Source organism: Haliotis rufescens, unplaced genomic scaffold (assembly GCF_023055435.1).
Source record: "Haliotis rufescens isolate VD_foot unplaced genomic scaffold, xgHalRufe1.0.p SCAF_24, whole genome shotgun sequence".
Taxonomy (NCBI): domain Eukaryota; kingdom Metazoa; phylum Mollusca; class Gastropoda; order Lepetellida; family Haliotidae; genus Haliotis; species Haliotis rufescens.
Window position 1 is genome coordinate 1,808,338 of NW_025963935.1, and position 13,282 is coordinate 1,821,619.

Sequence of the window (13,282 nt, forward strand, 5' to 3'; positions counted from 1 at the left end):
GGGACGCAACTCTGCACAGCGAATCGCGACACCTTAGACGACTGGGCCACCCGTGCCCCCCTGTAGTTATGAATGGCTATGAAGTTGATAAATATAAAAGCTCTATTAACATTGTTTAGGCTTCATTTCTCATGTAACCATGCCTGCTGACGGATGGAAACCATATTTGTCTCGTATTTATTTTAATACCAAACATTCAGCTTTCTTGTCTGTCCCTGCTAAGTTATATCACATTGTGAAAAGGGAAGGTAAATTTGATATCAGTTTGCATCACATAAAGAAGTGGCTAGCTTCTCAAGACGCCTATTCACTTCAGCGATCTTTAAGATACAAGTTCAAGCGGAACGGAATGGTGGCTACAATGGGATGCTCGTTTTGATATCGACATAGCTGATGTATCTAATATAGCCTCGGAAAATGTATTTACACGGTTTCTGTGGGTGGAACCTCTCAAAAATGAAACACCAGATGCTGTCATTGAGGCCATGAAGAAGATTTTTTCCCATGCTACTTTGCCACAAATTATACGATCAGACAATGGGCAAGAATTTGATAATAAGAAAGTGAGATCTTTTTAAAGAAACAAGGGCATCACTCACTATGTCAGACAGAATGAAACAATGGCTTCTTATGCTGAGAGAGCAATACATACCCTTAAGACAACAATGTACAGATATTTCACATACAAACAAACATATCATTATTTGGATATTTTACAAGACCTCGACCCGGATTATAACCACAGACTTCACAGATCATTAAATGAACCATCACCCTCAGATATTAATCAAACTAATGAAGCTCTGGTATAGAAAGAACAATGCATTGATACTTTGACGAGACTAATAAAATCACACAGAAGTCAATGAAAAAACCCTTCAAGTTTAAAGTGGGTGATCACGTGAGACTGTCTCATTTGAGACATACATTTCAAAGAGACTATCAAGAAAAATGGACTGAGGAAATCTGTATTATTGTGAGTCAATACTACAGAGATGGTATAGCCATCAGTTGAAAGATACGGCAGAGGATCCCATTCAAGGCAGTTTCTATGCAAATGAACTCAAAGAAAGTAGACAAGCCTGCAGACACAGTGTGGAGAGTGGAGAAGGTTTTGAAGACAAGGAAGCAAGCTGGTGTAAAATAGGTGTTTGTGAAATGGACGGTCTATCCGAAAAGGTTTAACAGTTGGATCCCAGAGACTGATCTTCAGTGTATATAAGAATAATCCTCTTGAGAAAATGTTCATTTACTCTCCACTCGCCATGGAGTCCACATCATGTTCTGATAGTGAGAAACTGTTTTCTAGGAAAGATGCTATGCTGAGACATAGAAGGAATAAGCATTCACTACCACCACCACCACAATTTACTCCTCCACCACCAACACCACAATTCACTCCACCACCACCACCACCACCACCACCACCACAATTGTGAATGTGATGACCCCCTAAGTCAGAGAGTGCGATTGCCCGTTCAGTGAAACTCTCGTCACAACCTTGAGAAAAAAAACCCTAAGAAAAGCACATTCAAGCTATCGTAGTGACAGTCTACAACAATCTATGAATTTACCTTAGTATCTATTTGACACATCTTTACAATCACCTTTCAATGATCGGCCAATTGATAAGTGATGACAAAGGCTTGAAATAGCCACAGGTTAATTAACAACTTCGCAAATAACTCCCGTCACGTTTATCATGTCGGCCATTCTGACGTCTTGTACTTGATGTAAATGTATTACGACGCTCTAATTGACTTACAGAGGCAGCTCTTAACATACCTTCTTATCTAATGAGGATATTTTAGAATACATTTCTTGTAAATAAACCATAACAGATGTATCTAAAAAGAAATTTGAGCACACATATGCTCATGTAACCTCTCTTTTAGGGAACTATTTTATTCCAGGACAGCATATTAAGGCTAGTCGTAATTCAAGGCACCATGCGTGTAAAAGATTTATTATTATATGTGTTTAACAAATATGGTTTTGGGAGTTAATAAAATGCACTGACGAAAGTATATTCTGATCAAATCAACTGGATAATTGAATATGCTTTCTTTTACATATTACACAACATCACTACACATAAGTTGGACAATTGCAGTAACTCACTACGGTGATACATGGACGAGTATCAACTATATGTTCCTACAGGTAATACATGCAATACATTTGAGCATTATTGTTAATCACACCATATAGACGCGGCATGCAGTTGAACTCATCACCCATCTCATTATTGATAATCATTCTTGAAGAGCTATGAAATGAGAAGCAGGAATAGCGCATGTGTACACTTTAGCTTTTAATTGGCATGTTAGACTTCTATTTCATAACTCAGTTTTATTTGCATGGATCACTATGGAATCTTCGAAGGGACATTGTCGCTCTGTTGTCCTGTCGCACTGTCTCGACGCCCTTTCAAAAACAAGCAAAACGTGTCGAAATTAACCAGAGCGCGACAATTCGACAACGTGGTATTTTTGCTATTTTTCGTGTTGTCGCTTTGTCGCTCTTTGAATAATCTTTTTTCTTTCTTTTTTAGCAAGGGCGATGATGACGTAACGCGACACTTTTAAGGTCAAAATATGTCTCGTCGCATTGTCAGCCCATCATAAATGTGTCTAAAAGGCGTAAAGTTCAGTTAATCAGAGCACAGGTTCAACAAACTGGTTGGACGAGTACCAGAGACTATAACACAACCAGCTAGAATGACTCCTGCCTTTACGCAGGACTGTTGCGCATGACGACGATGACTCAAAATATAGCCTACGTGTCGATTTGCTGACACGGGTCGTTTGGGTCATGCTTTTATAAATACACGTTGTTGTAAGTGAGGGATTTCAGTTCCTTGATCTACACAATCAACCTACAATCACATCCCCTGCGCCACCATCAGCCCAACAGTCCATTCAACTGCGCAATCATCAGCCCAACAGTCCCATAACCTACATCACAATCAGACCAACAGTCCCATCACCTACACCACCATCAGCCGAACAGGCCCATCACCTACACCACCAATAACCCAACAGTCCCATAACCTACACCACCATCAGCCTAACAGTCCATTCCCCAACGCAATCATCAACCCAACAGTCCCATCATCTACACCACCATCAGCCCAACAGTCCCATCACCTACATCACCATCAACCCAACAGACCCACTACCTACATCACCATCATGTCAAAAGTCACATCAGCTACACCACCATCAGCCCAACAGTCTCATCACCTACACCACCAACAGCCCAACAGTCTCATCACCTACACCACCAATAGCCCAACAGTCTCATCACCTACACCACCATCAGCCCAACAGTGCCATCACCTAAACCACCATCAACCCAACAGTCTCATCACATACACCACCATCAGCCCAACAGTCTCATCACCTACACCACCATCAGCCTTACAGTCCCATCACCTACACCACCATTAGCCCAACAGTCCCATCACCTACACCACAATCAGCCCAACAGTCCCATCACCTACACCACCATCAGCCCAACAGTCCCATCACCTACACCACCATCAACCCAACAGTCCCATCGCATATTTCTCACAAAACGCGGGGATAAGGGAAACTGCAAAACATGACAAGATATGTTTTATTCTCATGTAGATTCTGCGATGTTCAACCCACGAGTCGCAATCTCGGGGTGAGAGGATGACAGCGGCAAGCAAATGAATAGCCAAACAATTACTTACATTGGTATTTCTGAATGAACATTGCTTCATTTGTCATTGTCGCAGTCGTATTTGAAAAGTGTGGGGATGGATGAGGTTAGGAACATGAATTTACAAGTCAATTTTGTGATTGCTGTCAGCACAAAAAGCAGTGAACATGAAATTCATAACGAGGCTTTCGGTAACTTTCAGCATTGCTTGTGCATGTCATGCGGTCTATCTAATATTCCTACTGATCGATGAATGGAGCTACACTGCCGAGTTCGGTTTTCGATCACCAAACAGCTGAAATAAAAAAATGTTTTAAAATTGCTGTTTTTTGTCATAGTTACTTGCGAACATTTTCTGGATAAACGATCACTGTGTGTTACAAGTGTGGGCAAATTTAAAAGAGCAAAGATCTACCTGGATACCTTACATAGACCTAGGCCTATAGCCTGTATCGATGTATGGTATCTGTATCGATCGATTGAGGTGTAATCACGTAGTTTCATTATGTCATTTTGAGATATGGCTATTTCAGAATCGATTACTAGTTTATATTTAGCAGATATTAACTGCGGGGGGTGGGGGCAGTAGTCTTATCAGGTTAAGAAATGTATGATGTACATTTGTGATGAAATACTGAATAAAATATTTCATAAATGTACTATTTCAAAGGTAATTGATGCTATATATATATATATATATATATAACAAGACAGTTTAAAATGTCATTTATTTAATCAAAATTCAAATTAATGGTTTAACTTTGATGAGGAAGAATAGATACTGCAGTACAGATTTTTCAGGACATTATCCATTGTAGAAAAACACCCAGAGCCTTGTTTCAAATTTGATTTAATCTTACTAAAGATATATTATTTCAGTTTATCCTTATCCCTTTTCCTATGTTTACAAGAAATGAAACTGTGCATAAAATTACTTGTCCCCAATACTTTCCTGCTTTTTTTTTGCATACAAGTGTTTGTAATATGCACATACCTTTGTATCTGATCTTTTAATGATAAACGTTTATTTGCAGTTTTGGTTTACCATGATATAATCTACATACATATAGTACCCTATTATAAATGAAATCTGTTTTGTGGTAACCAGACTTCACAGGATCTGTTCAATATTATGTCAATATGGGGATTTTCTCACTGCTTTTCAATGGATGGGGCTATGGCTATAAAAGTGAAACTGCTTTCCCTGGGAAAACATTTCTGCTACATGGCTCCAGATAAGGACTGTATGTACAAGTGCAAATATATGAGATAAGATGTATGGATTAAGGAAAGGACCTGATATCTGTGTATGGCCAAAGCTTTATTTAAATGTTATTTTTATGTTTTTTCAGCAATATTCCCCTCAACCTCATGACATCATCATCATAGCTTAGTGCTCACTGCTGCTACACAAACTTAATACATAATATTCTTATATTTCTATTTAAGAAAACCAGATGTTCAGTCATTGTCTGTTGGCAAACATGGATGAGCTGAATGAACTCTAAGCAGCTTTTAAAAAATCGAGCAACTGAGAGAGCGGTGAGTAGATTAAATTTCTTTAGATGTATCCAAATTTGAAACAAATTGAAGATCCGGGGTATTATAGGTCTTCAGCAACCCATGCTAGCTGTAAAAGGCGACAATGCTTGACGTATGAGGCGACAAATAGGATCGGGAGTTGAGGCTCGCTGACTTGGTTGATGCATGTCATCGATCCCAATTGCGTGGATCGATACTCATGATATCAATCACTGGATTGTCGGTCCAGACTCGATTATTTACAGACCGCCGTCATATAGGTGGAATATTGCTGAGTGCTGCGTTAAACAACACACCAAACCAACTGATACATGTTTCTGATTGAAATATTTATAAGCATATATTTAATATCATGTTTGCCCTATTAAGGGCCCCTGACACTTACTGTGGTAATCTTCCAAATGAAATTTCATGCTGACTTACTTTTGATGGACATACAAGAGAGATTGCACACCTAAAACTGTTCTCCAGCAAGATTGGGGGGAGGAGGGTTATCATGTGGTTATTGGGGATGTTTATTTGGCTAAATAAATAGGGTGATATATCAGTTATAAAATCTTTTTTAATTGACATAAGAAACAAATTAGGGACCTACCATGCAATATTGGGAGGGGTTATGTTATTTGCATATATAATTACACATAATTCAATTTACTTATTTACACATATCATAAACATATCATATCATTACTTACTGGGTTTCCGCTAATTCTAGGGTGGGACCTTCTGCTTTTAGCCCCTTAATTTGGAAAAAGGCCCACATTTTCAAATACAATGGGGCATTTTAACATTGTGCTGTATGGGCAAGTGCGGGTGTACCTAGGGAATATATGAAATTGTCACATAAAGGGCCCATGTCAGAAAATGCCTTGAGTGAACCCTGTATTTATTAACAGGTGTCAAGACTTAAAATAATATATACACACATATGTAAGGTGTTGCATGTGAACAGGGTATTACTTATTCTATTATTCCATTATGTTATCAATAACTTGTTTTGACACACTTGTGAAGTCCATTACTTGTAATTGTCAGAGTGCATGCAATGACTTATAATATGCACACTGACAGTTTTTGCTATCATTAAACAGAAGCTGAGGAGGAAGCCTGCAGCTGGGCTCTTACAAGCCACTGACAAGTATATGGTGACCCGTGTAAAAGAATGGCTTCGAGTTCAAGGAGCAAGGCTCAGAAATGGCACAAGGAAAACGCGTACTGAAAAACAGAGGTTCAGATAGAGAATCTGCAAACAAAAGTGCTGAATTGCAACGGAACAAAGAAATCCCAAAATTTGGTGTTGACAACACATTTTTCACAGGGTTATGACCCTTGTTTTCGAACCTGGTACATATACTGCCAGGTTCTCTTGGACACAACTGAAGTTAATAAATGAAACTTTCCCTGCTCATCTAAGGTACAAACTCCAAAAGATTGTTTGTCTCGCAAACGTATTTGAAGCCACATAAATGAAATTTTGCAGGCCAATATGAGGGGTATATGTTTAGACTGTGTTTTAAAACTGGTTTTGAGAATATGTTTCACATCCGCCTTGTTACATCTTGCAGGTTGTAATATTTTAACACTGGTTTTTTAAAAAATAATAATGAATTAATAATAAAGTTTATTATTCTATTTTGCTCTTTGTGTTTAATTGTAAGTATTAACTACACATGTATTAGGGTACATAAAAAATAGTACTGTAACTAGTGTAAGCATTTCGATTGTTTTGTACAGCTAGAAGTATTCATATTACTTACAGTTGGTTTTCAAAGTATTAACTATGATAACAAATTAGTATCTTTTTAAAAATGCAGTATTTTTTAGTTTTACCTTTTATCTTTGTAACTTTAACATCAGAGCAAGCTGCAGCTTTTAGAAATGTTTAGGTACCCTAACACTACACTTGGAAATGTTCCATCGTGGCATCATTTACATGAAATATTAAGATGAGATGTTGTCAGTAATGACTTCTGCAGGCAACTACTTTAGATGACATCAGCCTATTTAAGACAATGGCAGATGAAAAAACTAACGAAGCATTATCAATTTAAGTTTGGATGTTTTTGACTATTTTTGGAGAAACCGATAATTGTAAATGATTATTGCAAAGTGTAAGCCATTTGTTTTATACTTTATGTATTTATTTTGAACAAAATCAAGAACTGCCATCAAATATTATAAAAGGTAAAAATACTGAACATCCCAACTGCCATTGTAAATGAGCAAAGAAGAGAAAGGGTGATGAAGTCTGAATGACTAATGCTATGGCTGAAATTTGCCGACGTGACGTTAAACTTTAACTCACTCACTCACTCACTTAACCGTAATTATACTGTCAGGCCAATGTCAACCCGAAGCTGTGCCGATAATTATTGTCGACGTTGGGCCGCGATGTCCATCCGATGCTGATTCCTTAACAGTTGCCTATGTCTGGCCGATGGCGTGCCAGATAACTATTTACGACGTTGGGCCCGACGTCATCGGCCCGACGATGTTTGCCAAAGCTGGGCCAATGCTGGGCCGGTGCATTGCCGATGCAGGGCCGATGACGTTTGCCGACGTTGGGCTGATGTCGATCCGATGAGCAAAACTTCATCGGCCGGATGCAGTTTGCCGACGTTGGGCCGATGCAGGGCCGATGATGGCATGCTACCCGGGATACCACCATCAGCCAAACAGTCCAATCACCTACAACACTATCAGCCCAACAGTCCCATCACCTACACCACCATCAGCCCAACAGTCCCATCAGCTGCTCCACCATCAACCAAACAATCTCATCAGATACACCACAATCATCCAAGTCACCCTTCACGACCAACTCCATGGTCCCCAATTCTTTTCCCAATTTTTCCATTGTTTTCATCGCATAGTTCTTCTAGTTACACTCTGAAATATCTTCGACTTCTCTACACATTTGCCGTACAGCTTTCTTTTAGCTGAAAGTATACTATTTTAACTGAAAATCACACTTCTCGTGTACTTCACGAAGTATTTTCTGCCACGCACATATTTTACATAGCTCCACCATGTCCATCATTATTTCTTCATATTCCTCTTAATATTAAGTAGAGAAAAAAAAATTGGTAATTTCTTATCTACCTCATCATACCTGACAAAAACAAGTTCTGTAGACATATTTCCAAAAGTTGATGAGCTCTTTACACAAGTTCCAGTTCATCTTTGACCTTTGTCAGCATGGAAATAATATCAACCAAGGTGGAGATATAATATCATACACTTCCAAAGTTATAGGGATGTTATGTGTGTAATGTGCTATTTGATATGTCATATGTGTTATATCATGTGATATTTGACACGTGTTGACAAGTGTATGACATGAAGATATATATTGTGTGTTTCCAAGTCTGTTCACATTAACTTATTATGCATTGTAATGTATATTCTATGTCTTGTAAAATCTGGGCAGTAAAAGTCATCGACATCCACAAAGTATCAATCGATCAATTGTAAACACGCCCTAAAATTAACAATATTTTCCAAACAATCAATATTTCAAAAATAGTTATCAACCTTAAAAATCGTCTTGTCCCGTTTTTCTTGGATTTTTAACCCCTCCTCAATGTGTGAACCTATTGTTTACTCGCCAAAGTGTCATAGTGACAACGTTAACTCTAAAAGTTTCTTTTCCAGGGGAACAATCCCTTCATCATCGTCGACAAAAGTGAGGTGCGCTGAAATGGGGTTGAACGTTGCGTCCAAGATTATTGCGCTTGTATAGCGACGTGCATGCACGTGTGTGTATATGTGGACTGATGCCGATTTATAGTGCTAGCGCAGTCAGATACCATGCAGCAGTTTATAGCAATGAATAACCAACTCAGACACAGTGTACTGACTCCGAGCCGACCAGTCCTTGTTTTAGCCCCTTAATGCCGAGCACCAGACAGGGTAACAACAAGTACCATCATTTAACGTCTTGGTATGACGCGGCCGGGGATCAAACCTCGGACTTTCCGCTCTCTGGGCGGACGCTCTACCACTAGACCACGGAGGAGGTCTATATATGCTTTTATAAAAAAAATATATCTTTTAACTAAAGACGATTTGTGTCTGGTAATGCGTAATTCTCTGTATTAACCACCCTGGTTAAAAAATAACCCCTTCATATACCGTGTGGTTGGCACGTCCCCAGTGACAGATCTAAATGATTTGATACAGCCCATGTCACCATTGCAACTCCTCGATCTTGCTTACTTCAACTGTCAAGTAAGATTTCCTCAGTTGGGTTCAACAGTAAACATTATGCATTATACACATTATGACGTGGCCGGGGATCGAACCCCGGACCTTCCGCTCTCTGGGCGGACGCTCTACCACTAGATCACGGAGGCGGTCTCCACAAAAGTGTGTGAATGTGGTTGGGGGTTATGTCAAAAATGAATAATGACTTTAATGTCTTCAGGTCAAGTCATTCTATATGAGGCTCAGAATTTGTAAATTCATACTAACTCATGCTACTCAACTTCATGCATACAATGGTAATTTCGTTGCTCTGCTGTCATTGAAATAGTACAGAAATAAGAAAAAGAAATAAGCTAGGGATATGTGTATACTTTCGATGAATATAATCCAGTTTACCATGCATGTACCTCCATGTCAGAATGATGAGATCTGATTTGTCAACGTGATCTTGATAACATACTGTGTAACCCGCCTTGGAAGGTAGAAAGTTTCGCAGCGGAGGAATAAATCTTTTATATCCCACCACGAGCAATAAATGCTGCACGTGGATTTCTTAAAGGCAGATAAAATCCCTTATACCTCGTTTCAAAGGAAAAAGCCGCGTCAATGGAAGTCACGTGACAGACATGTAGCAAAAGGTACTTAGGGTCACTTAAACTGCTGTTTTCTGTCAATTTTGAATTTGTTTTAATTCTTTTATTATGTCACATAGGTACAGATAAATTCGTTGCAGCAGGGTCACTCGGGCTATATAGTGTTTATGAGTCCTTCGTTAGGTTTAACTTTGATGCATAAAAACCCATATACCACCATGTAAGTGATGAAGAGACGAGAGAGTTATGAAGGGACGAGGGAGTGATGAAGAGTCGAGGGAGTGATAAAGAGAGGAGGGAGTGATGAAGAGACGAGGGCGTGATGAAGAGAGGAGGGAGTGATGAAGAGACGAAGAAGTGATAAGAGACGAGGGAGTGATGAAGAGACGAGGAAGTGACGAAGAGACGAGGGAGTGTTGCTTGGCGATTACCCTACACTCTCCGAGGACCATATTGTTATTAGTACGACACAACACGGTTTGTTCTCCAACATGTTTCGTGGAGAAGTGAAGAGACTATTCAACACATCAATGTCTGCAAGAAAACAAATGTATTCAACGAGTTAATATCTGTAACAACATGAAATGATTAGCTCATCAATGTTGTAACATGTACACGCATTCAACACGCCAATGTCTGTCCCAATGCTTACATTCTACACATTAATGTCTGTAGCATCATGAATGTAATCAACATATCGATGTCTGCAACAAAATGAATACATTCAACGAGTTAATGTCTGTAAAAACATGCATGTAATCAACACATAGATGTCTGCAACAAAACGAATACATTCAACGAGTTAATGTCTGTAACAACATGCATGTAATCAACACATAGATGTCTGCAACAAAATGAATGCATTCAACGAGTTAATGTCTGTAACAACATGCATGTAATCAACACATCGATGTCTGCAACTAAACGAATGCATTCAACGAGTTAATGTCTGTAACAACATGAAATGACTAGCACATCAATGTTGTAACATGTACACGCATTCAACACGCCAATGTCTGTCCCAATGCTTACATTCCACACATTAATGTTTGTAGCATCATGCATTAAACACGCCAATGTCTGTACCATATGCTTACATTCCACACATTAATGTTTGTAGCATCATGCATTAAACACGCCAATGTCTGTACCATATGCTTACATTCCAAACATTAATGTTTGTAGCATCATGCATTAAACACGCCAATGTCTGATTGTATTCAATGTGTCAATGTCGGTAAGAATATGAATGTCTGTACAAACATTTCACCTAGGACATGTAAGCACCATGTGACACAAGAAGATCCTTCATGTCTCCTCGTCCCTGTGATGATGCTATGTTGGCTGCTGTTTCACGTTTCTTGTTCTTGGCGTTGACGTCCACAATAACTTTGGAGACGATATACTTCACCACCTCCATCCGTCCCCTCTGACAGGCTAAGTGAAGGATGTTGTTACCGCTTTTATCCACGAGTGACGCATCAGCTCTATTATTTACGAGTAACTCCAATACTTCTTTATGTCCCTTTAGTGCTGCCCACATCATCGGTGTTCGCTTCTTATATCCTCTGCTGTTGATTTCCACTGTGTTCTGTAAGAGGATATACTTCACCACCTCCAACTCTCCCCACTGACAAACTAAGTGAAGGATGTTGCTACCTTTTTTATTCACGAGTGACAAATCAGCTCCTTTATTTACGAGTAACTCTACTACTTCTTTATTTCCGCTATGTGCTGCCCTCATCACTGGTGTTCGCTGCTACCATCCGCTGCTATTAACGTCCACTGCGTCCTTTGAGAGCAAATACTTCACCACATCCACATGGCCATTAAAACAGGCCAAGTGAAGGATGTTGCTACCACTAGCAGTATATGCTAGTGACAAATCAGCTCCTTTTTTTACGAGTAACTCTACCACTTGTTTGTGTCCGTTTGTTGCTGCCAGCATAACAGGTGTCTTCCTCTTCCGCCCTCTGCTGTTGATGTCAACTATGTCCTGTGAGAGGACATACTTCACAACCTCTATCTGTCCACATAAACAGGCCAAGTGAAGGATGTTGTCATGTCCTTTATCCACGAGTGACATGTCACCACCTTTATCCACAAGTAGCTTAACAATTTCTATATGTCCTTTCTCTGCAGCCAGCATCACCGGTGTTCTCCTGCAACTTCCTCTACCATTGATATCTACCATGTCATGTGAAAGGACATACTGCACAACCTCTACATCTCCTCCCCGACCGGCGGAGTGAAGGATGTTGTTACCGAATCTATCGACAATTGACACCTTAGCTCCTTTACTCAGAAGTAACTCAACCACCTCTTTATGTCCATTGCCAGCTGCTCACATCACCGGTGTCCTACCAATCTTGTCTTTACAGTTTATGTCCTGCCCTCCCTGGGACAAGATGACTTCCACCCTTGACAGGTCTCCCATCTCGGAGACACTATTGAGGTCGCAGAACGATGGTACTGTAACACAAAGTTTTCCTTGATACACATCTTGGACATCATTTTGAGAGGTACAAGATTGAAGTTGCAGGACATTATATGATGGTGAGAAAGCGATGGTATTTATAATTACCAAAAAGCGTCCTTATTTTCGTCAGTGAAAGAAATAACCATGACAATAAATATTGATTAACTGGTGTCCACTTATAAACCGAATGAAAAGTATTATTGGACATTCAATCACATGGCAGCTTTATTTAAATGCAGGTGATACTGATGTTGTGCGGTGTGGTGCAGCAAAACTATGTACAACTCTGGGGATCAGCTTTTTAATAATAGCACACGCGTTGATGTTTCACGGGGAGTGCAAAATGTTTTCTGTTGAACCCAACTGAGGAAATCTTATTTGGCAGTTGAAGTAAGCAAGCAGATCGAGGAGTTACAACGGTGACATGGGCTAATCGGCAACTGGGCTATATCAAATCATTTAGATCTCTCACTGGTGACGTGCCAACCACACGGTGTAATGAAGGGGTCATTTTTTTATTCAGGGTGGTTAAAACAGACAATTACGAAGTACCAGACACAAATCGTCTTTAGTTTAAAGATAGTTTTTTTTTATAAAAGCATACATAGACCGCGTCCGTGGTCTAGTGGTAGAGCGTCCGCCCAGTGAGCGGAAGGTCCAGGGTTTGATCTCCGGCCGCGTCATACCAAAATAAGTTAAATGATGGTACTTGTTGTTACCTTGTCTGGCGCTCGGCATTGAGGGCCTAAAACAAAGACCGTTCGGCATGGAG

General features: G+C 39.7%; 1 protein-coding gene across 1 annotated transcript; it reads right to left on the reverse strand.

Moving 5' to 3' along the window:
* Positions 1-11,301: 11,301 nt before the first annotated feature.
* On the reverse strand, positions 11,302-12,225 carry LOC124124264 (serine/threonine-protein phosphatase 6 regulatory ankyrin repeat subunit C-like). Its single transcript, XM_046487411.2, has 2 exons — positions 11,947-12,225; positions 11,302-11,622 (listed from the first exon to the last, which is right to left on the reverse strand). The coding sequence occupies exons 1-2, from the start codon at positions 12,223-12,225 to the stop codon at positions 11,302-11,304; spliced, it is 600 nt and encodes a 199-aa protein (XP_046343367.2).
* Positions 12,226-13,282: the final 1,057 nt, after the last annotated feature.

Excerpts from the sequence above, each read along its gene's own strand:
- LOC124124264 (XM_046487411.2), bottom strand. The coding sequence starts at position 12,225 with ATGGTAGATATCAATGGTAGAGGAAGTTGCAGGAGAACACCGGTGATG. Across the intron at positions 11,623-11,946 it reads CAAACGGACACAAACAAGTG|AACACAGTGGAAATCAACAG; the intron begins GTAGAGTTACTC and ends ATCCTCTTACAG.